Consider the following 21,814-nt stretch of genomic DNA (forward strand, 5'->3'; position numbering starts at 1 on the left):
ATAAGGTTTTCTATATGACTTAATCAAGTCTTCTGGCCTTTTCTCACACTTTTTCACTCTGGGAACTCTGCTGCAACTGGTTTGATCTGTACTTTAAACATGTTTCATGCTTTCCAGGCTCTACACTTTTGCTCATGTGACTTCTTCTTTGCACCTCCTCCCTCCATTGCACCCATTAAATCCTTCTCATCCTTTAACAGTCCAGTCAAAATCAACTTACTCTGAAGAGCCTTTTCTCACCTCTAGATACCCACTACCACCCCCAACTAGATGCAAATACTTTATCCAACTAACTTCCATAGCACTTGCTTTCACTTCTCTTACACTTTCTTTGTTGTGTTTTGGATATAATAATTTGTGTATCTGTCTAATCCTAATTCTCCCACCCCATCCAGATTATAAACTCTATCAAAAGACTATATTTACACTGCATTCATCTTTGTACCATCTGCTGCTCCTAGTACAGGCAAACAGTGAATGCTCAATCAATAACTACTAGATTTAACTAAAGAGGCAAAAATCTAAAGTGAAAAACATCTGGAATCTACACAAGAAAATTCCTTCATCCATACTGACAAATATAATTCCAAAATGTAAGGAACACCTTATGTTACCAAACCCAAGTTTGGGTTTGCTCACCCGCCACAGCAAAGCCAATTTACTGACACTGGGTTGTGGTGAAGGAGAGTACAGCATTTACTGCAGGTGCCAAGCAAGGAGTAGGGTAGTTTATGCTCAAAAGACCCAAACTCCCCAACTGTTTTCAGGCAAGGGTTTTTAAAGGCAGCATCTGGGGGTGAGGGCTGCAAGTCACCACAGGGTTGGGGGCGGGGGACAGGTCTTAGTTCCTGAAGAACAACTCCAAGAGATCCTTCAGATAGTTCTGTATATCCCTTGAGGAGGAACTAGGACTCTGTTTTATCCCTGAACTATTGTCATTACTTTTCTTGTTTAACTGCTTTTCCTTTGTTTCTGCATTCCCTCACTTCCCTACTTAGTAGCTACCTATGCCTACTCTTTGGAACTCAAGGAAGGCCTAGGAGACTAAAGTCTTTTTCTACAAACAAGATATGGGGGACATGGAGGGGCTTTTGTACCTGGCAGGGTCCTGCTTGGTTTCAATCCCCCTTTCCTTTGATACTCCTCAATCTTGAGGGGAACAGATATGGGACAAGAAAGGGAATAATGTTTTGAATAGATAGGTTAATCATAAACTCGGCAGAGGAACTCGGGGTTTAGGGGGACTTGGTTTCGCTTATTAAGAGAATGAACAATAATGCCTTTCAACAATGTGACGGTGAGATGGTGTAACAACATTTGTCATGAACAGAGTCTGGTAATGGGACGTTTTTTTAAAAGGAAGTCTGAGTACAATATGGATATATTTGTTATGACCTGTAAAGTATAATTAAGGGAATGAACATCTGAAAATTTTATTTTATATGAAAGTAAGCCTATCTTTGTCTTTCAGGTTCTCCAAGATCAAGCAAGAATGCAAGATGGCCTTTAAAAACAATTTTATAAATGCATTTACTAATCCAATGTCTGTCACCGCATTTATAAAACCTAAATGTTGTACTATAATTCATACTGCCAAGTTTCCTCTATGACGTGGGACTTAAATGTGTATATGCTCACGTCTGATACCTTTTCTGTCCAGACAGAACCCAGAGGGAATGACTACTTTAAAATGACTCAAACTTCTCAGATCTCTAATACCCCTTCAAAATCTAAAATCTTAGGAAGACTATATGTTCTAAGTGGAATATGAACATTCATAAAATATACTCCTTTGAACACAAAACTGATAACTAGCTAGTTTTTTCTGTTAAAAAATCCACTCAACAGGAGATTGAGATAACTCTACTGTAATTAGAAATTATCTAGATAAATCAATAGATAAAGCCAACATTTCATTTTAAATAAAAATGTTCATCCCCATCCTTTTCCCTGCACTCAACCCTAAAACTGATAAAAGTTAATATTTTATTATTGGACCAATCACCAAACAGCTTTTAAGAGGAAGAGAAACAAAACAGAAATGAATGAAAAATTCAAAATCTGCACTCCAGGGCTTTCCTGGTGGCACAGTGGTAGAGAGTCCACCTGCCGATGCAGGGGACACGGGTTCGTGCCCCGGTCCGGGAAGATCCCACATGCCGCAGAGCAGCTAGGCCCGTGAGCCATGGCCACTGAGCCTGCGTGTCCGGAACCTGTGCTCCGCAACGGGAGAGGCCACACAACAGTGAGAGGCCCGTGTACCGCAAAAAAAAACCAAAAAACAAAATCTGCACTCCACTCTCTCATTCCCTCCACGGTACTTATATTCCACAAACAGCCCATGCTATCTTAGAATTCTCTTTCTAACCTGCTCATTCCCCTATATGCTGACATCTCAAAGGACTAATAAGCCTCCGAAATGGATTCCTTCTCCATCTAGTTTTTCCCCACCCAGACACCACCACCTCCCAACAAACCATTCTCCACTCAAAGCTCCACAAAAGCAAAACTGATCATGTAAATTATCCTACTTAAAAACCTCCATTATTTACCCAATAACTTATAGGATGAAGTATAAAATGGTTGATTTGCTCCTAAGTGCCAATCACATTAAATCTTTACCACTTACTGAACATCTCCACGCTTTTGCATATGCTTTCCCCTACAACTGGAATGCACTTCTCCCATTTACCTTTTAAGACCTATCTCAAATCAACTCCTCTACATTAAACACCCAAATCCCCAAACAGAATTATTCTCTCCTTCCTCTGTGCTCCCACAGCACTTTCCACTTATCATTTTAATACTTATTATAATGTGTTATAGTAATTACAGGAGAGAGTATAAGGTAGTGGCTAACAAGAGAAGCTTTGGCATAAGATGGATTTGGGTCCAACACTCAATCTTCCACCTAGTAGCAATATAGCTTTAGACAAGCTGGTTACCTCCTCTAGGGCTCAATTTTCTCATTAATAAAATTGGGATAACACTTGAGTCTAGTTTAAAGTGCTATAGTGAGTGCATTCAGCACTACCCATCCTTGAGGCTAGTCAACATTCAATGAACAGCAGCAACGCTGAGGTGAGGATCACAATTATCTGTCTTAAGACTGGAGGAGGATGTGGGGTCTCCCCCCAACAAGAAAAGGGACTATGTCTAAAGTCATCCCAAGGGGATGCACACACCAAAATGTTTAATCACTTCTGGGTGATTTGGGTGATGGAATTACAAGCAATTTTTGTTCTGTTCCTTTGATCTTTTCTGCACTGAGTATATGCAACTTACTAAGAAAAAAGCTATAAGCCCTTAAATACCTGATCCACTGGTCTTCCCTCGTGGCGCAGTGGTTGAGAATCCGCCTGTCAATGCAGGGGACACAGGTTCAATCCCTGGTCCGGGAAGATCCCACGTAGCTCTAGAGCCCGCGAGCCACAACTACTGAGCCTGCGTGCTGCAACTACTGAAGTCCATGTGCCTAGAGCCTGTGCTCCATAACAACAGAGGCCACCACAGTGAGAAGCCCACGCACCGCAACGAAGAGTAGCCCCGGCTCGCCACAACTAGAGAAAGCCCACGTGCAGCAACGAAGACCCAATGCTGCCCCAAATAAAAAAATAAATATAAAAAAAAAGCTTTAAAAAAAAAAATCTGATCCATCATCTAGAAGCAGCATCTAGCACAAAGTATTATGCTCTATAGATACTTGCAAAATGAAGAAAATTCTACAGCATATTTAGTTTTACAAGCAAGCATGTTTATATGCATTTATTTCTTTGCTTCTCATAATCACTTCTTGGGTAGGTAGGGCAGGTTATTATTATCACCCCTAGAAAATGAGGATGAGAGTTCAGAAACAACTAAACAGGGACTAGACTGGAACTTAAAACCAAAACTTCTAACTTCAAATACAGCGTTTTTTACTTTACTACTAAACACTAAAAGTGAACTCCTACTCACATTCCCAAGTCAGAGAGCTAAATCACTTGTACACTATTTGAGAGGGAGCAAGCAAAGAAGAATAAAGGAATGTAACTTTTTTTAAAAAAGTTTCATTAATCCTTTCAAACAATGGGGGAAAAAATCTGAGTACATAAGTGTACCAAATCAAACTGTTCCACAAAGTCTAAGTAACCAGCAAAAACAGCAGGAGCTAAGAGCCCCAATATGTGTCAGACACTGTTCTAAACATTTTACATATATCTATTTTATTAATTTAATTCTATAAAACAGATAACTACTGTCTCTAGTTCACAAATGAGTAAACTAAAACACAGAAATTAAATCACTTGCCTAAGATAACACAGTAATTGGCAGATCCAGGTTTCAAAACTTGGCAGTTTTGAAAAAGTAAGATCAAGGAGTCAAAAAAAAAAACCTCCAAAATCTGGGGAAAGCAGTGATATATTTTATCTCAATTCAAAGGATCTATAATCCTTAACTTATGGAAAGAATAAAAGCCCTCTCTGGATTATTTGAATTTCTAATAATTAGAAACAGTTATTTTCTCTTGTCAAATATCATTATAAACCTATTAAAGTTGCTTTAACAAAAATATTCTACTTTCAACTACAAGAATTTTACAGCCCTATTCTACAGTAAGTACTTCTTAGCTTTGTAAAATAAAAAAGCTAAGACATTAGAGGTTTTTTTGTTTTCAGGAAAGTGCACATATCAAAAGAAATACACCACCTCCCAAAATGACAACTCCAACAAAAGACCACTACCTACCTTAGCAACACTACTCAAACCTAGTTACAATTTACAATTACATACGGACTTTTAAAAAACCATTACATAGCACCCACTCCAGACCAACTAAATCACAATATCTGGTGATGGGTCTAAGTGTTTTTAAAAGGTCCCCCAAGTGATTCTAATGAGTAGTCAGGTTTAAGAACCACTATTCTAAGGAAATCCAAACCCTCCATATTATTACTTCACACAGAGCTTTTGCCCATAAAGGTCTGAAAAAGTATTCAGTCATCTTATTCAGCCAATTTGCAAACAACCAAGAGAGTAAGATAAATAGGACCCTTCAACTACCAAAAGGAGTATTAATTATAAGCACACTTAGCCCAATGGATTAGACAAAAATCAAGGCAAAAGGATTCCAGTGATAATGTTTTGGATAACAGAGTAACTTCAATTAACACGTCAAATATGCCAATGACAAAGCTATTTCTATTTGTCAAACCCTACATTTTCCAATCTGAAATGACGCCATACTTTCTGATGGACTCAAGAGCCCAACAATTCCAAAAGAGCAACATTGAAACAACTGTCACCTTGAAACTGAAAGCCCCCAAATGTGTCATCTTTTAAAAAAGCTAAACAAAGATTAAACTCAACTTTAATGTTGTACAATTGCTGGGTAAATCTTTTTATGCTTTCATATAGAAGATACCCCTGAAAAGTCAATATTGCCATAAGAACTCTGAAATTCAAAATTACACGCCTAGATGTTTGCAGGAACATAATTTGGTGACTCGGACTGATAGAAGGCTACTTATAACCTTTATTCATAGTCATATTTTGCTGTTGGGATATTAATTTGATTATTGGTGCTGTTTTAGACCCTTAAAGGCTTGTTAGGGTAGGCACTATCTTTCTAAAATTTGAAAAACTCTGTAGCATACCTGTCCTCAAGCGTTTTGAATAAAAAAATGTGGATCTGTAGTAGTAATTTTGAATAATACAACAGGATATTTTAATATTTGATTTTTGAAGCTTAGTTTTCCTGTGAAACTGTAAGTAGCTAAAAGCACTGAATCAGTCTTAAAGCATAACAAGTTCCGATTTGATTCCATGTTTCACTGGTAACAGTGTCCCCAAAGTACAGTATACCACCTGGACAACTCAGACTCCCACCACACCCAACTTGAGAGAATCTGTTTACTCAAGTTAGCATAGCTCTTGTGAAACAGAAAGCCTTCCCTAAATGTTCTTACTCAAAAGCTACTTGTTACTGTTAACGCTACCACAAACAACCTACTAAGGCCTTGCAGTTCTATCGGTTTTAAGAATATCACCTGCCATATATCCTAGTAGAGTGCAACAAACGGAATCCAAAACCCAAACATAAAATGCCTTGCAAAGAATCTAAATAATTCTGTGTTCTAATCCGATGCTGTTTAATGTGAAAAGATTCAGAACTAAAAGCAAACGTACCAGCTACCTCACAACTGGACTACCTAGAAGACTTAATCCTTCCTTCATACTTGCACTTTTTCCGCCATAAACAGGAAACTCCAAAGAAACGGAAATAGAGAGAAAAGCCTAATTTTTCCTAAGGGGAATAACGGCATTGCTTCCAACCCCCCCCCCCAAGTGTGAGTGAACAAATGAAAAAGCAACGGGGGAAAGGCACGGGGGGAGGGGCGGTTGGCGAGCTCAGATGGAGTCCTATACCTGCCACCCAGCTCACACGGTGCCCGAAACATCTGTAACGACCGCTGCAACAGGGAAACTGGGCTGTGGGGGTAAGAAGACCGTGGCCTGGGGGCTCAGAGTGGAGCCTGCACGCTCGGCTTCCTCCTTGGCCAACTCTTCTCTCACCTCCCAATTCCCATCCTCCCTATCCCACCCTGCTCCCTCCGTAAAGAAAAATACCCAATAAAACTGGAGGCAGAGAAGACAAAGAGGCAAAACGAGGCTGCAAGGAGCGTCCAGAACAATGGGGGACAGGGTGCAAAGCGAAACTCCCGAGGAGGACAATGAAGGGGGTGGAGAGGAACCCGGAGAGGCACAGAGGGAAACACCGCCGAGTTCGGGCCCCGCCAGCGGCGGACGCCTGGACTTGAGGCCCGGCCGCGCGGGCGGTATCACCCCGGGTGCGGCGGGCTGGGCCGGAGCGGGTGGGAACGGCGCGGCCCGGTGGGGCCGGCGGAGCCTGCGCGTGTCCACGGGCTGCTGCCGGCAGGACTCACCGGCATTCTGATCTCGGGGCCAGAGGTAGTATGTGGCCGGGATCACGATGAGCCCCACGAAGGAGGTGAGGAAGTAGAAGAAGGTGTTCCCGCTGTCATCGTACTGGAACTGCTGCCCCGCCATGGCACCCCCTCCTCCGCCTCCCTCGTCTCACCACCGCCGCCACGACCCCGCTCTGCTTTCGAGCTCCCAGCGCCCCGGCCGCGTGTGGCGTAGCTCCTACGCCGCCGCCGCCTCTCCTCCCCGCCCCCACGCTACTCTCACGGACCCGCCGCCGCCACCGCCGCTGCGGTCCCAGCTCTCGCGAGAAGAGATAGCTCCCTCCCCGCGCGGTTTTTCCCTCCTCTGCCCCCCGCCTCTCCCCAACCAGCTCGCAGAGAGAGACGTGGCGCGCGCAGCCGAAGGATTCTGCGAGCTCCCGCCCTTAGCCCTGCCCGCTTAGCCTCAGCTCCGCCCCTCAAGCTCTGGTAGACCCTCCCTGAAGGCCCCGCCCCTACCCCTAAAGTCCCTCCCCCTCCCTGCTCAGTTTCCTTTCCCAGGGTCCAGCTCCGGGTCCTGAGGGTCGGTTTACAGGGTCCCAGCCGAGGCTTCCCGGCCGAGCAGTGGGCGCGGGCGGTTCACCTGACTGCGACCGGGTTCGCACCCATTCGAAGCAGCGGTGAGGCTTCCTTGCCTCCCCTGTCTCCCATCCCTACCCACCCTGTCCTGCACTCTCACTTTTCAATTTCCCTGGTTGATAAGAATGTTTCCTTAAATTCCGGATCCGCTCCTCCAGTTTGGAAACACTGGTCGGTCAGAATAGGGCGCGGGAGCAGGGCGGTGGGGAGGGATGGTGAGGGGTTTGGCTGTAGGGGTTTTCTGGCAAAGCAACTTTTGCTATTAAGAGACTGCAGTCTACATTGCGCCCATTTTGCAGATGGAGATTCCCCAAGCCGGTAGAGATGGTCACCTACCTATCCCAGAGCTAATAATATTTATAGCATTTTCTTCGACACAGGCAGTAGGCAAAGACTTTTATTGCTTTAAATCATTCAATGGTCTGCGAACCCCTTGGAATGAATCAAAGCATGCCCGCTCTCCAGATGGGGAAATGGAGGCTCAGAGAGATTGCCTAAAGTGAAGCACAATAAAGAAACGTCTGGGGATTTAAACCCAGATCACGCTGACGCCACAAAGCCAGTACCCTGACCACCGCCTCGTCGCCGACCTTCGCATTTCCCTGAGAGCGGCCGGCCCTCGCGTGCGGAGTGTGGGCAGGAATCCGCGCTGCGAGGAGAGACGGCTGGGGGAGCAGTCGCTCTCCGCGGCCTCTGCCCTCGCCAGCTGTGAGATCCCAGAGACTGGTGTCAGCTAAGCTGGGAGCTGAGGGGGCTGGTGCCCTGATCCGTGAATGACCCCCACGGTCCCGCGGCAGCCCTGGCTGGAGCCTATCCCAGCATCTCCACCTCCCCTCAGGGGACCAAAAGGAAAGGCCCACCCGAGTCACCTCACAGAGTCGTTGTGAAGATTAAAGGGAGTTATAGTGAAAACTGGAAAACCAATGCAATAAGCAAATATTACACTGTATTTTTAAAAACTCATTTTAAGGCTCTATAGTCTATTTACTAGGTTCCTTTCAATATGCCTTCCAGTATTGGAAGAGAAATCTGGTCACATGTCATCTTTTATTTCATGTCCTCAAAAATATTATTTATCATAATCAGTGACGACTTCCTTCATAATAGATTATATTCACATGTATTCTGTCTTCCCTCTCAAATGTCCTAACTACCCATTTTGAAAGGAAATTTCAGAAAATCATTTGCTCTGCATTCCCCTCCTCACTTTTTTCTGTGTGAAGTTTTCAAAGACTATATTAGAGGGGAAGAAATAAAACAGAGAGGTGAGGGGGAGAGGATTGGACAATGAAGTCAGCACAGCACTGTGATCACCCAAGGCTGATATGCCCAAAACAATCTGCCTTGCTTCAGAAACAAGTCTGTCATAAAATTGGCTCAACTGCAGTGCGTAGGATCCTGAAGTTCCTTTTGTTTATGCTGAATTTGTTATTGTCTTGTTTTAATAATGCTGAACTGGTTGTTTTTTATTACCCTGATTATACATTTTACTCTGCATTTGGATAAAGATAATACATCAGTTTTATAACCTTGTGTCAATATAAATTATTCATGATAAATATTCCCCTTCTGACTTTTTTTTCTGCAGGAGTAATCTTTTCCCTGCAGTTTGGGGTCATGCATATGAGTGGTTTGTACAGAACTGAACCATGAAACCAAATTTTGAACAAATCACATTTATTTGCTAAACTCCATACCTATATAAATATGAATTTTTAACCAAATTAAACGATTAAAGATTTGAAAATGTATAAACACAGTCTGTCTTAGAACTTAATGCTATTCATCATAGATAAACTCAGATCACCCAAATATTCCCCAAAGCAAATCTGAATCATACCTTTAATTAATCACAATTTTTTCTGACTGATTTTTTTAATTGCTTTTTAAACAGTTGTTTCTTTTAAGATATCATTTCAGTGAAATATTTAATAGTACTGAGTGAATATGGTAGAACCAGAGCTACAAACACATTTTGTTTAGTCTGATAGGACATGTTAAAAGACATTTTTGTATTTCTCTATATGTGTCTGTAAAGGATTATTTTAATCAATTTCATTTTAATTTCTAGGTAGATATTTCCTCTCAAGTGTAGAAAACCTGACTATTTTTTGGTTCCTCCTAATAATTTGCTTTTTCCTTAAAGTGAATCTTTCCTTCCTTGCAAGTCATGCTTGTAACTACTGGTGTTGACTTAACATTTATACATACCAAAATACATTTGTGTAGCTATAGTCAACATGATTTAATTTTCTGCTTATTGTAGTTAGCCTCAAAGAGACTGGAAAGAACCAAATAAATAAGTAGGTACATGCAATTATTTCCAGTCTTTTCCCCCTCTCTCTACCCTACAATAACCTTCACTGTCAAAGCCTAGCAAATCATCTTTAATGTTATGCCTCTTATTACTTTGTTTCAGTGCCAGGATTTTCTCCATTAAGAGCTAAATCTCTTCTGATACAAAATGAACAATTCTTTTTATTTGATCTTACAGAAATGAAAAGTTATGCCCATCATAATGACAACAGTAACATCAACAAAGTAACCTTTGTACAACATTTATTATTTACAAAAAACTTCCTCAGCATTATTCCAGTTGAAATGTCAAAGCATGACCCACATGTTGGAACTTTGACTAGGTAAAAGGTACTAACCGATTGCAATCCTTTCATTCCCTAGCTTCCTAAGGCCATTATGACCCAATGAAGCCCCAGTCTTACACTTGGAGAGAATGTGAAGGGAGGTATGGGTTAGAAAGACATTGGAACTGGATTATGCTCCACTCTGAAAGCATGAAAACAATGTTAAAAGAGGAATTGAGGGCTGTGGTTTTCTTTAGTGTTGGGATCAGGTTTGCATTTGGGCTCCTCTCTTTTCATGAGTATGTTGGACTTGTAAATATTGTTCTTGTTCTATACCTACTTTTGTGATTACAAAGCTGAGAATTATTGTACTAAAACCAGTTGTCAACGATGTATCAACAAACTTAGGTTATTCCTTTATGAATTAATTTTATGCATTACCAACATATCTAAACTGCTTAAAGAAAAAATGATTGACATTTCACAGTGAGCCATAAAATAGCACTTAATGAAATTTTCCGCCCAGATTGAAATATAATTTGGAAGAGTGGCCATAAATAAACAGGAGAGATCACTATGGGCAATTTCAAGTTTGTATATTTGCGTAAGGAGAAAAAAAAATATCTCAATAGAGATTAGAACTTAAGGGAAAACATAAATCATCTTGTTGAAAAACAAATATTTGTGGATCCTGAAGTTTATAAAATTGGGGAGCCTTAATTAATAAAAAAATAAAATTATGATTATAAAATTAGGTACAAAAGTTCATATTCACTATGAACTCTGGTGATAATGATGTGTCAAGGTAGGTTCATCATTTGTAACAAATGTACCACTCTAGTGGGGGATGTTGAAAATGGAGGAGGCTCTGGGGCCAGGAGAGGGAGAGAGTGGGAAATATATGAGAAATCTCTGTACCTTCCACTCTGTTTTGCTGTGAACCTAAATCTGCTCTAAAGAAAGTCTACTAAAAAATAGCTAATATTGGGCTTCCCTGGTGGCACAATGGTTGAGAGTCCACCTGCCGATGCAGGGAACACAGGTTCGTGACCCGGTCTGGGAAGATCCCACATGCCGCGGAGCGACTGGGCCCGTGAGCCATGGCCGATGAGCCTGCGCCTCCGGAGCCTGTGCTCCGCAATGGAAGAGGCCACAACAGTGAGAGGCCCGCGTACTGCAAAAAAAAAAAAAGCTAATATTTATAATAATTATAATTGCTATAGGTTTGTGTTCTACAAACAAAAGAATTCTGATAAATTCTATTTTTGCATGATTTCCATCAGGATTCTTTTTAATATGGTAACATTTACAATTGTATAAACTGTATATTGAATATATTTCTACTGAGAGAGATTTTTCCTTTTTGACAAGGCTCAATGACAACCAAATTCTCTGCTTACAATTTTAACATCTCATGAGTGGAAGAATTTTCCACAGAGTAGTTTCTGACTCTGTACGTTTCAAACAATATTTCTCCTCTATTACCTACATACTTCAGGTACCAGGCCTAGTGGAATATATTCATATCATTAATCAAGATGTATCACTCTTTCATGTTGCAATGCTCAGTAAGTTTGCCCCAGGGGTAGAGGTGGAAGAAGTATTCCTGGAAGCGCTAACAACTATACACAGAAGTAACTGTGAACTACATAAAAATATCACCCTAGCTCCAAAATGAATGTACCCCTTACTTTCAAATATACAGATTATTATAAGGAAGAAAATCAGTCATTCAACATTTAACATTCATTGAAATCACATATACTATTAGCGAGGGTGGGGAGCACAGGAATGTTTAAGACAGGGTCTCTGACCTCTGGAAACTTGCCTACAGTCTAATGAGAAGGGCATACTTTTTTCAATAAGTAACAAAAACCAGAGGAAGGAATTGATAAATGCTGTAAGGAATATACAAATAAAATTATTTCCAGGTTCATAGGAAAGAGTCCTTTCTCTTGGCAGAGAGAATCAGAAGGCTTCAAGGATGAGGTGGTAATTGAGCTAGGCCTCGAAACTTAAATAGAAATTAAAGGAAAAATTCCAGGTGGAATCAGCTCAGAGAACATTTGAAGAATAGCATGAAGTCCAGTCTGGTTGTAAATGGCAATCACAGAAGTGGGAAAATACTTTTTAAGTCTAGCTTCCAGGTTACAGGCAACATGTTAGCAGTATTGCCATTTAAGGAGCTTTGTTAAAGGAGTCCATAAGTGGGAGATATTGCAGTCTCCTTTAGATACCTTAAAAAAAAGAGAGAGAGAAAAAGAAATGGTTTTAACTAGCATGGTTTAAGTAAGGGCCTGCAGAAAACAAGAGGGTGAACTAGGTCATGATTTCTACTATTTTCTTCTTCCTCCTTTACCCAGCATATAGTTTCCACTCTTTGATATCAATCAAATCTGAAGATCTAATACAATAGTTATGTCCCCAAAAAGATTTCTCTGACATAACTTACCTCACTCTGCTGGCTCCTATATTTCACATCGTGTTCACTCTCTACTTCCAATCCTGCTTTGCCACCTCTCTCCTGCCTCACATCTGTTCTCTACACAGCAGCCAGGGATCCTTTTCTTCTTTTAACTTTCTATTTTGAAATAATTATAGATTCACAAGAAGCTGCAAAAACAGTAGAGACAAGACCCATTTACCCTTCACTGCTGGCCTGCACAGGGCTGAGTTGTTATGGTCACTGTGGGGTCCTCAGCTCTCATGGCTCAGTCAGATTAGCACGGACTCAGAATAGCCATCCTAGAGCTGACTGATAGCCAGTGAGGAGGTGTCAGCATTAGCAAGCATTTCCAGTTCACCAAAAGTTTGGCGTGTGCCCTCCCTGCCAATGTTAAATAATCAGATCAAGGAAGGGAAACTTTGACCTACAGGCTGACTAGATTCAACCCTCATTTTAATCTCTGATTCACTGGACAGGTTGGCTAGAGACCATAAATATTAAATACATGAATAAACTTGCCTTCCAGGTTCAGTAGTTGCCTTGCTTTATGGGTAGTGACACAATGGCCAGACCAATCTGACAATAGAACTCTAACCCACAACCCTTACAGCAAGCAATCCAGGAAGCCAAAACACAACCTGTTCAGCAATTGGCCCAGAGCACCAGGACTAGCTTCCCAATTTTTTGCCCCCATTTGCTAATTAGGATCAACCAGCCAAATGTGCTGCCTTAATCAGTCATGCAGGATACCCAACTCCTAGTCAGCCTGTCTCTAGCTTCTCCATCAAAGCACACCGAAGCCTTCCCTTTTTTCACCGTAAATCTTCCCCACTCCCCTGCCTGGCTTCGAGTCTCTGCCAAACCCAAGCAATGGTGGCAGAATCTTTTGCTATAGCAAGGTCTGAATAAACAGCCTTTGTTTGTTCTCATTTGGAAGACCTTCACTTATTTCCACATTATGTAAATACTAAATGAATTGCTTTTAACAGTTGTTAGGTATACATAGTATTACACACATAGTAGTAGTCTAGCATAGACGTCTTCATGATTTGCCAAGTGCCTACCTCTACTCCCACTAAAACCTAGACACTGAGGAAAAAACAGCCAACCAACCAGCCTATGAAATCAAACTCACTGCCTGAGTCTGAGACAGGACCACAGAAATAAAAAGGCTTTTTAGAATCTAAGGAATGTTCTTCCTTAGCAGGGATTACCAATTTGATCCTTATAATTAGCCCTTCTGTATGCCTATTCACCTGTTCGTACGGATAAGAACTACCAAACTTTGTGCCATATACAGCTGTGCTTTTAAAATTGTTTTTGACCATTATTCGTAGCAAGAGATATATTTTACATTATGGCTCAGTACAAGTGTCATAAAAGAATACTTAACCCTCACCATGTGCAATGTGGTGTGATATTTTTCTATCGTACACTATACATTTATTCATATTAAATGTATATGTAATAAATTATACTTATGTGTGAAATGCTTTATTAAAGAAACACTGGGGCTTCCCTGGTGGCGCAGTGGTTAAGAGTCCTCCTGCCGATTCAGGGGACATGGGTTCGTGCCCCGGTCCGGGAAGATCCCACATGCCGCGCAGCGTCTAGGCCCGTCAGCCATGGCAGCTGAGGCTGCGCGTCCGGAGCCTGTGCTCCGCAACAGGAGAGGCCACAACAGTGAGAGGCCCGCGTACCGCCAAAAAAAAAAAAAAGAAAGAAACACTGAACTACGGTCTGGAAGATTTCTGAAGATGCATGGAAAAGCTCAATCATAGAATACAGATAAGGTCTCCTTTGACAGTAAGTATGTTCTTGAACATTCTTTTACCAGGTGGGGAGCTTCTCATTTAAAGAAATGCTCTAGCACAGTAGTTCTCAAACTTTAGTTGCAGGAGAATCAAGGCCTAGAAGGCTCATTAAAGCTCAGAATGCTGGGCCTCACCCCCAGAGTTTCTGAATCAGGCTGTGGTAAAGGGCAGCCTGAAAATTTGCATTTCTCACAAGTTCCCAGGTGATGCTGAAGCTGCTAGTCTGGAAACCACACTGTTTTAGTGAATCATTTTTATAAATCAAATCATCCTTTTGCACAATGACTAACCACTTCCCAATTTGTCTGTTTGTCATATGTTGAGTTTACTGAAGCAACATATGTTGTAGTGGTTAGATGTGTGTGACTATAATTTGTGTCTGAGCAGAAGGTCAAAAGTCAGGAATTAAGGGAGACCATCTGTTTGCTGATTCCTTCCTCCAGCCCTCTGGTGCTCCTTTCCAGAGTTATTTAACTACTCATTCATTTATTTCACAAATATTTGTGACCCTGTGCCAAGATCTGTGCTAGGCTTTAGATTACCATCCACCTGAGCATTTTATAAGAAAACAGTTCCCTTCAGAAAGCTGTAGAATGGGGACTTCCCTAGCGGCACAATGGTTAAGAATCCGCCTGCCAATGCAGGGGACACATGTTCGATCCCTGGTCCGGGAAGATCCCACATGCCACGAAGCCACTAAGCCCATGCACCACAACTACTGAGCCTGCACTCTAGAGCCCACAAGCCACAACTACTGAAGCCCACGTGCCACAACTACTGAAGTCCACGTGCCTAGAGCCTGTGTTCTGCAACAAGAGAAGCCACCGCAATGAGAAGCCCACAAACCTCAACGAAGAGTAGACCCTGCTCGACCCCGCTCGCTGCAACGAGAGAAAGCCCGTGCACAGCAATGAAGACCCGACACAGCCAAAAATTTTTTTTAAATTTAAAAATAAAAGCTGTGGAATGATGCTGAGTCCCTTTTTCTGTTCTTTTATAACCATTTTGTTCCTGATGGGTGAGGATCAGGTGCCCTTCCAGAAACAGGAAGATGACAAAATCAGGCAGCTGTTGCAAGTTTTAGAGCTCCTGATTCACTGGTCTTTGAAGGCAGTGTTTTCCAAACCTCCTCTCTGAGGAGGAGCAGAGAACCCAGGTGCTAGTTAAAATTATAGCTCCCAGGCCCTTGGCGATTCTGACACAGTTAGCTGGGGAGGAAGCATGGTTGTTATATTTTCAGCAATTACTCCAGGTGAGTCCTAAAATCAAAGAAGTATGGGAAACCTCGTTTTAAAACACACTATTACATATAAAATAGATAACTAATAAGGACCTACTGTATAACACAGGGAACTCTACTCAATACTCTGTGATGACCTATATGGGAAAAGAATCTAAAACAGAGTGGATATACGTATATGTATAACTGATTCACTTTGCTGTGTCACAGAAACTCACACAACATTGCAAATCAGCTATACTCCAATACAAATTTTAAAAAAATAAAATAAAACTATCTTTGAATACAATATAGACCCTAGAATTATGTTAACTGAAAGAAGAAGGTATTCACAGTAGGTAAGTGGTCCTCAAACTTTGCTGCGTGTAAGAATCACTTGGGGAATTTCCAATGCCTAGGTCATTCCCTATATCAATTATATCAGAATTTTCCTTCCTATCTCCCTCGTGAGTCCAATTGGCAGCCAAATTTTAAAACCAGTACAATCATTTATGTAAGTTAAACCCCTCTTCATACTGAAGCACTTTTCACAGTCTCTTCCTATTGCAGTTGCTTTCCATCATCATGAAAAACTACATCCTGTTTAAATATTGGGGACTTAAGTATTGGGGCAGGTGAAGTATTATTAGGTGATCTTGAGTGCTCTTGTTCTGCTGATGCCAGCAGCCTATTAGTTTTTGAAAGCTCTGGACTAGATCAGGAACTACCCCAAAGCTTGGTGGCTTCAGGGATTCTGCTCAAAGATTTGGACTAGTGTCTCTCAGATTTCAATGCACATTTGAATCGCATGGAGAATCTTAATAAAATGAAGGTTCTAATTCAGTAAGTCCAGAGTGTGATCCTTGCGTCCACATTTCTAACAAGCTCCAGGTAATGCCTATGCTACTGGACCACAAACTACACTTGGAGTAGCAAAGCTGTAGATCGTCCCCCAAATCTAGTGTCAATAAATAAAAGCAGGAGTATATATAGCTATGGCAAATAAACTAAGATAGAAGGGACAGTTGACTGTGACTCTCGTGTAGGCAGGGCACAACAAAGCTTAGTGAACATTGTAAAAATGGTGTTTGAGGGGCTTCCCTGGTGGCGCAGTGGTTGAGAGTCCGCCTGCCGATGCAGGGGACACGGGTTCGTGCCCCGGTCCGGGAAGATCCCACATGCCGCGGAGCGGCTGGGCCCGTGAGCCATGGCTGCTGAGCCTGCACGTCCGGAGCCTGTGCTCCACAACCGGAGAGGCCACAGCAGTGAGAAGCCCGCGTACCGCAAAAAAATAAATAAATAAATAATGGTGTTTGAGGCAACACAGGTGGAAAGAACTGCAGACCAAATCTGATGAGACAGATTTGAGATAGTCAAAGTTCAACTGAAGAGTGTGTCCAATACTGAAAAATATGGCCAGGGTGCAGATGGAGAAAAGCAGGGTAGCATAGAAGGTAAGAGCTTGGGTTTCCAAATCAGCTTAAAATTTAAATCCTGGCTCTACCTATGTAACCTTAGGGAAATGGCTTAATTTCATCTGTGAAATAGAAAGAACTTTGTGTGTGTGTGCTTAGTAAATTACAGGTTGCCCAGCCCAGGGCCTGGCAACTGTAGGTCTTCAACAAATGATTGTTACAACTATACAACTGTAGCCCAAGTGTGCAGGGCTTCACCAGATTTGGCTTCATTCATCCAATCTTTTTTTTTTAATTTTATTGGAGTATAGTTGATTTATAATGTGTTAGTTTCAGGTGTACAGCATAGTGATTCAGTTATACATAGAATATTCATTCTTTTTCAGATTTTTTTCAGAATATTGAGTAGAGTTCCCTGTGCTATAGAGTCGGTCCTTGCTGGTTATCTATTTTATGTATAGTAGTGGGTGTATGTTAATCCCAAGTTCCTAATTTATACCTCTCCCCCGCCATGTTTCCCCTTTGATCACCATAAGTTTGTTTTCAAAATCTGTGAGTCTGTATCTGGTTTGTAAATAAGTTCATTTATATCATTCATCCAGTCTTGATGGCTCTTCGTTCCTGCTTGTCAGGCTGTAGGAAATCCAGCCTCATGCAAAAGAGGGAGCTCTCTCGTGTGACCATTTTGGACTTGCTCATTGCTCTCCGCCATGGCTAATTAGGTTACAACCCTGCAGGTTTAGACTACAAGAGAACCCAGAGAGGCCACTGCCCAGCCCTCACCACCACTGCTGTCATTGCCTAAATGCTAGATCCTTTGCATCCGATTGTTGAAATCCATGCCATTGCTTTTGCAAAAAGAATATATCCTAGTATTACTATGTTGTTTGTCCAGGATTTGGTGATGGCAGTAGAGTTCTCTGAAGTTAGAGTGGGGATAGAGGAACAAGTGGAGCGGTCCACAGGAAGGATTCTTGAGTGCCAAAGGATCACAGAACCTTGAGTCCACACACATAGGCACCTTGTCCCCAGAGCACACAAATGAAGTGGAAGTTCCAGGGTCAACCACCGCTCTATCCAAAACTGCTCACTACTGGTTCCTTAATGCTAAAGCCTTACGGCTGACAACAGGAATATTCACTAAGTGCTTTACATATTTTAGCTCATTTCATTCTCAAACAGCTCTATGAAGTAGGGACTAGAAGTGCTCCCATTTTCCACATGAGGAAAAGGGAGGCTTAAACAGATAAAGAAATATGCCCAGGGACACACAAGTGGTCAGCAGTCAGCCAAGCAGTCTGACTCCAGGACAGAGATGTTCCTCTTTGCCTCCAATCCCTATCCTGCTCCCTGCACGAGATTCCTCTTACTTACCAGTGTGCTTTCCCAGAAACCTAGCTTCTACCTGGAACCCCCAGTTAATCAGACATGTCTGTATATGTCTTAGCCCCAGTTGTGGACAGGGTTCAAGTACTTTGCCCAGAGGGCTCCCCAGTTGTGATGCATGTCAGTGAATGCAAATAGCTACAAGGTGAAGAGGGTCACCAGGCTTCCTTCTCCTAGAGTATCTGACTCTCACCTCTGGCCCAGCAAAGTCACCCAGTTATGGAATTAAGATGATAATGATGAAGCCAGTTTGTAAAGGGTTTGAAGATCAAATCAGAATAAGGAATCTGGACTTTAATCTATGGGCAAATTCTATGACTATATCACTAATAAAATGGACAGGGCGTGAGGAGGATAAAAAAGGGGAAAAGGAAGAAAAGATTTAATTTCAGGTCCGTTTGCTCAGGCTGTCAATGCTATGTGTTCCAACACCAGTGATGAGGGCAGCCCCAGGTGCTTCAGATAGAGTTCCATCTCCAATAAATGAACGTAAGAACAAGTGAAGAGTTGCTGGACGGTCGGATTAACTAATACAATGTGATAGCTGCTGTGATTCACCCCTCACTTGAAGGTGTCAGATAAAGATGTCCTAAACTGGAATCAGGCAGGGAGAGAAAACTCAGAGAAGAGAGGGGATTGTAGTACACCCCAAAATCTTTGGTCTGTGAATAAGAATGTAAATCTCTAAGATGTGGTTTCTCAAATTATTTGACCATTGCCTCCTTTTAAAAAATAGGCATGACAAGGGTCTACAGAAATGCACTTTGGGAAATGCTGGTCTAGTAGTTTTAGCAAAATGGTTGCCACCGATGGATTACTTTATCAAGAGTAGTTGCAATGGAGTAGTTGGGAGGGGAGAAGCCAGTGTGTAATGATTAGAAGGAAAAGGAAAGACAGAGACAAGCATCTGCACTGTTCTGTCAGGAGGGGAAGGAACAGGAACGAGAGCTGGAAGAAGGGGCATGGATCGGGACTGAGAGACTGAGCGAGAACCAATTGCTGAGGTTTTTTTCTTTTTAAACATGGATGACTTTGCCATGTTTATATGACATGCTCTCAGTCCCTCTGTTTTCTATCCCTCATAAGATGTTTCTAGCTGCTCTTCTGGGTGGAACATTATATAAATCACCCCTGCTGATCTCCTCTGGGGCTGGGCCCCTCCTGGTCAGCCATGAACTTCCCATGCCTACAAGCAGGGGCCCCTCAGTTTTAGATACAGCCTTATCTCCAATCCCTACAGAAGGTTTAGGCAATAGTTTACTCAAAGGTCCAGGAGAGAAGTCCAGAACCAAGCTTTACAGAGGATGGGAGTTAGGGAGGAGTGTAGTTAAGGTACCTATCCTCAGTTCCCTAACCAAACACTTTGCCCCCAGGCAGCATTCACAAACCAAATCCCCACTGCAGGGTTTTCTGAAATCTTACAGTCTCATAGCCTCTAGCTTTGGTGCTCAATGGCCAGTGAAGGGTCAAGCTCTGGTCTCATGGACGAAGGGAAGAATAAATGCTATCATTTATGTGTGTGTGTGCTTGGGGCGGGGGGCTTGGATTATTGGGGTTTTTTTGTTTTTGGGGGGTGCGCGACTTACGGGATGTTAGTTCCCTGACCAGGGATTGAACCCGTGCCCTTAGCAGTGAAAGCATGGAGTCCTAACCACTGGACCACCAGGGAATTCCCTCATCTGTACTTAATGGGTCTTACATCTGGGGACATTGCTAATCCCTTCTGATCTCTAGCATCTAAAATCAAGTACATTTAATCACCTTGAAGAGTGATTTTCAAATGCTGTGTAGTCACCTTAAGACATTCATCTTTCTCCTAGTAACTGCACTCTGACTCTATCTTAAGAGCTAAGATCTGGTCTCATTCTGTTAAGTTGATGAATATCTCTTCCCTGTGTTAACTAAGAGGGATCTGAAGGCTGATGGCTCTTCCCTGATTCCTGGAGTGTGAATATGAAGGTCTATTAGTGACTGGGAGTTAGAGAATAGGGAAAGAATGGGGAGGAGAAGGCAGGTACCTCTGGAGTGAGTGGAATTGAAAATACAGAAGAAGGGACAATTTGAAGATTTATTTATGAGCACTAACCTGTTTTTAACTCTAATAATTAATCTAGTTATTAATACGCTTGGCAAGAAAAATACTTACAGAATTTATCATCCTAAAAAAAGTACAAAACTCTAAAAATGTGGGTACTAGTTCTGAATATACCATTACTAACTTTGTGACCTTGGGCAAGTCACTTTACTTTGCACTTCACAATTGCATGTGTTTGCTTTTGTCTACAGAATGTTATAATATTACACACCTTATCTCTCTCACAGCAATACCATGGAGGTCAAATCAGATTACATTAAAATAGTTATAATTACATTAAAATAGTTATAATTACTTTCATTTGCATAGTACTTTATCATCCACAAAGCACTTCTGCGTATATTATTCCATTTTCATGAAAGAGCTTTGAAAAGTTATAAAGTGTTATCAAAGGATAATACTTAGGTTTATATTTAAATATCAGCTCCATCTCTCTCTACTTCAATTTTCTCAACAGTAAAATGGGGATAACAGTGGTATCTACCTCGTAGGTGGTTGAGGGGATTAAAGTTATATCACCCCGAAAAGAAACCTTGTACCAATAGCAGTCATTCCTCATTCTCTCTCATCTCCCTCCAGCCCATGGCAACCACTAGTCTACTTCCTATCTGTGCGAATTTGTCTTTTCTGGATATTTCATATAAATACAATCATATGCCATGTGGTCTTTTGTGACTGGCTTCTTTCAGTTTGCATAATGTTTCTAAGGTTCATCCATGCTGTAGCATATACCAGCACTTCATTCCTTTTTATGGCTGAGTAATATTCTAGTATATGGACATTCCACATTTTGTTTATCCAATCAGTTGACGGATATTTGGGTTGTTTCTACTGTTTGGCTGAATGATACTGCTATGAGCACTCATGTATAGGTTTTTGTGTGGTTGCATGTTTTCAGTTCTCTTGGGTACGTACCTAGGAGAGGAATTGTTAAGTCATATAGTAACTCTGTGTTTAACATTTTGAAGAACTGCCAAACTGTTTTCCAAAGTGTCTGAACCATTTATAATTCTGTAACAAAGAACAAACCTGACTCCACATTGGATCTTAGTCCTTTAGCTCTAACCTTCTTGTTCTGTTGCCTGTGCTTAGTCATGCTGGTTCTGCAGCTTTGTAAAGGAATGCTTCCTATTATAGCCTGAAATATACATAATAGCCCATACTCAAGGCTCTTCCTCCCAGGCCTTTAAAGGTATAACACTTTTCATTCATATAGAGATAAAAAGTTGTGGAACAGAGAACATTTGTCTTGTTGGAGGTTTTCAGGAACTTTGTTAGCAGACCTATATAGATAGCTGTAAGAACAAAGGATC

General features: G+C 41.7%; 1 protein-coding gene across 1 annotated transcript in view; it reads right to left on the reverse strand.

Annotated features, from left to right (window-relative positions):
* The window catches only part of SEC63 (SEC63 homolog, protein translocation regulator), a 71,282-nt gene extending 64,084 nt beyond the window's left edge, over positions 1-7,198 (reverse strand). The window contains exon 1 of the mRNA XM_082668523.1: positions 6,927-7,198. Coding sequence (XP_082524649.1) covers positions 6,927-7,050 — 124 coding nt within the window. The 5' untranslated portion in view covers positions 7,051-7,198. The remainder of the gene's footprint in view (positions 1-6,926) is intronic.
* Positions 7,199-21,814: the final 14,616 nt, after the last annotated feature.

Source organism: Grampus griseus, assembly GCF_964374135.1.
Source record: "Grampus griseus genome assembly, chromosome: 13".
NCBI lineage: Eukaryota > Metazoa > Chordata > Mammalia > Artiodactyla > Delphinidae > Grampus > Grampus griseus.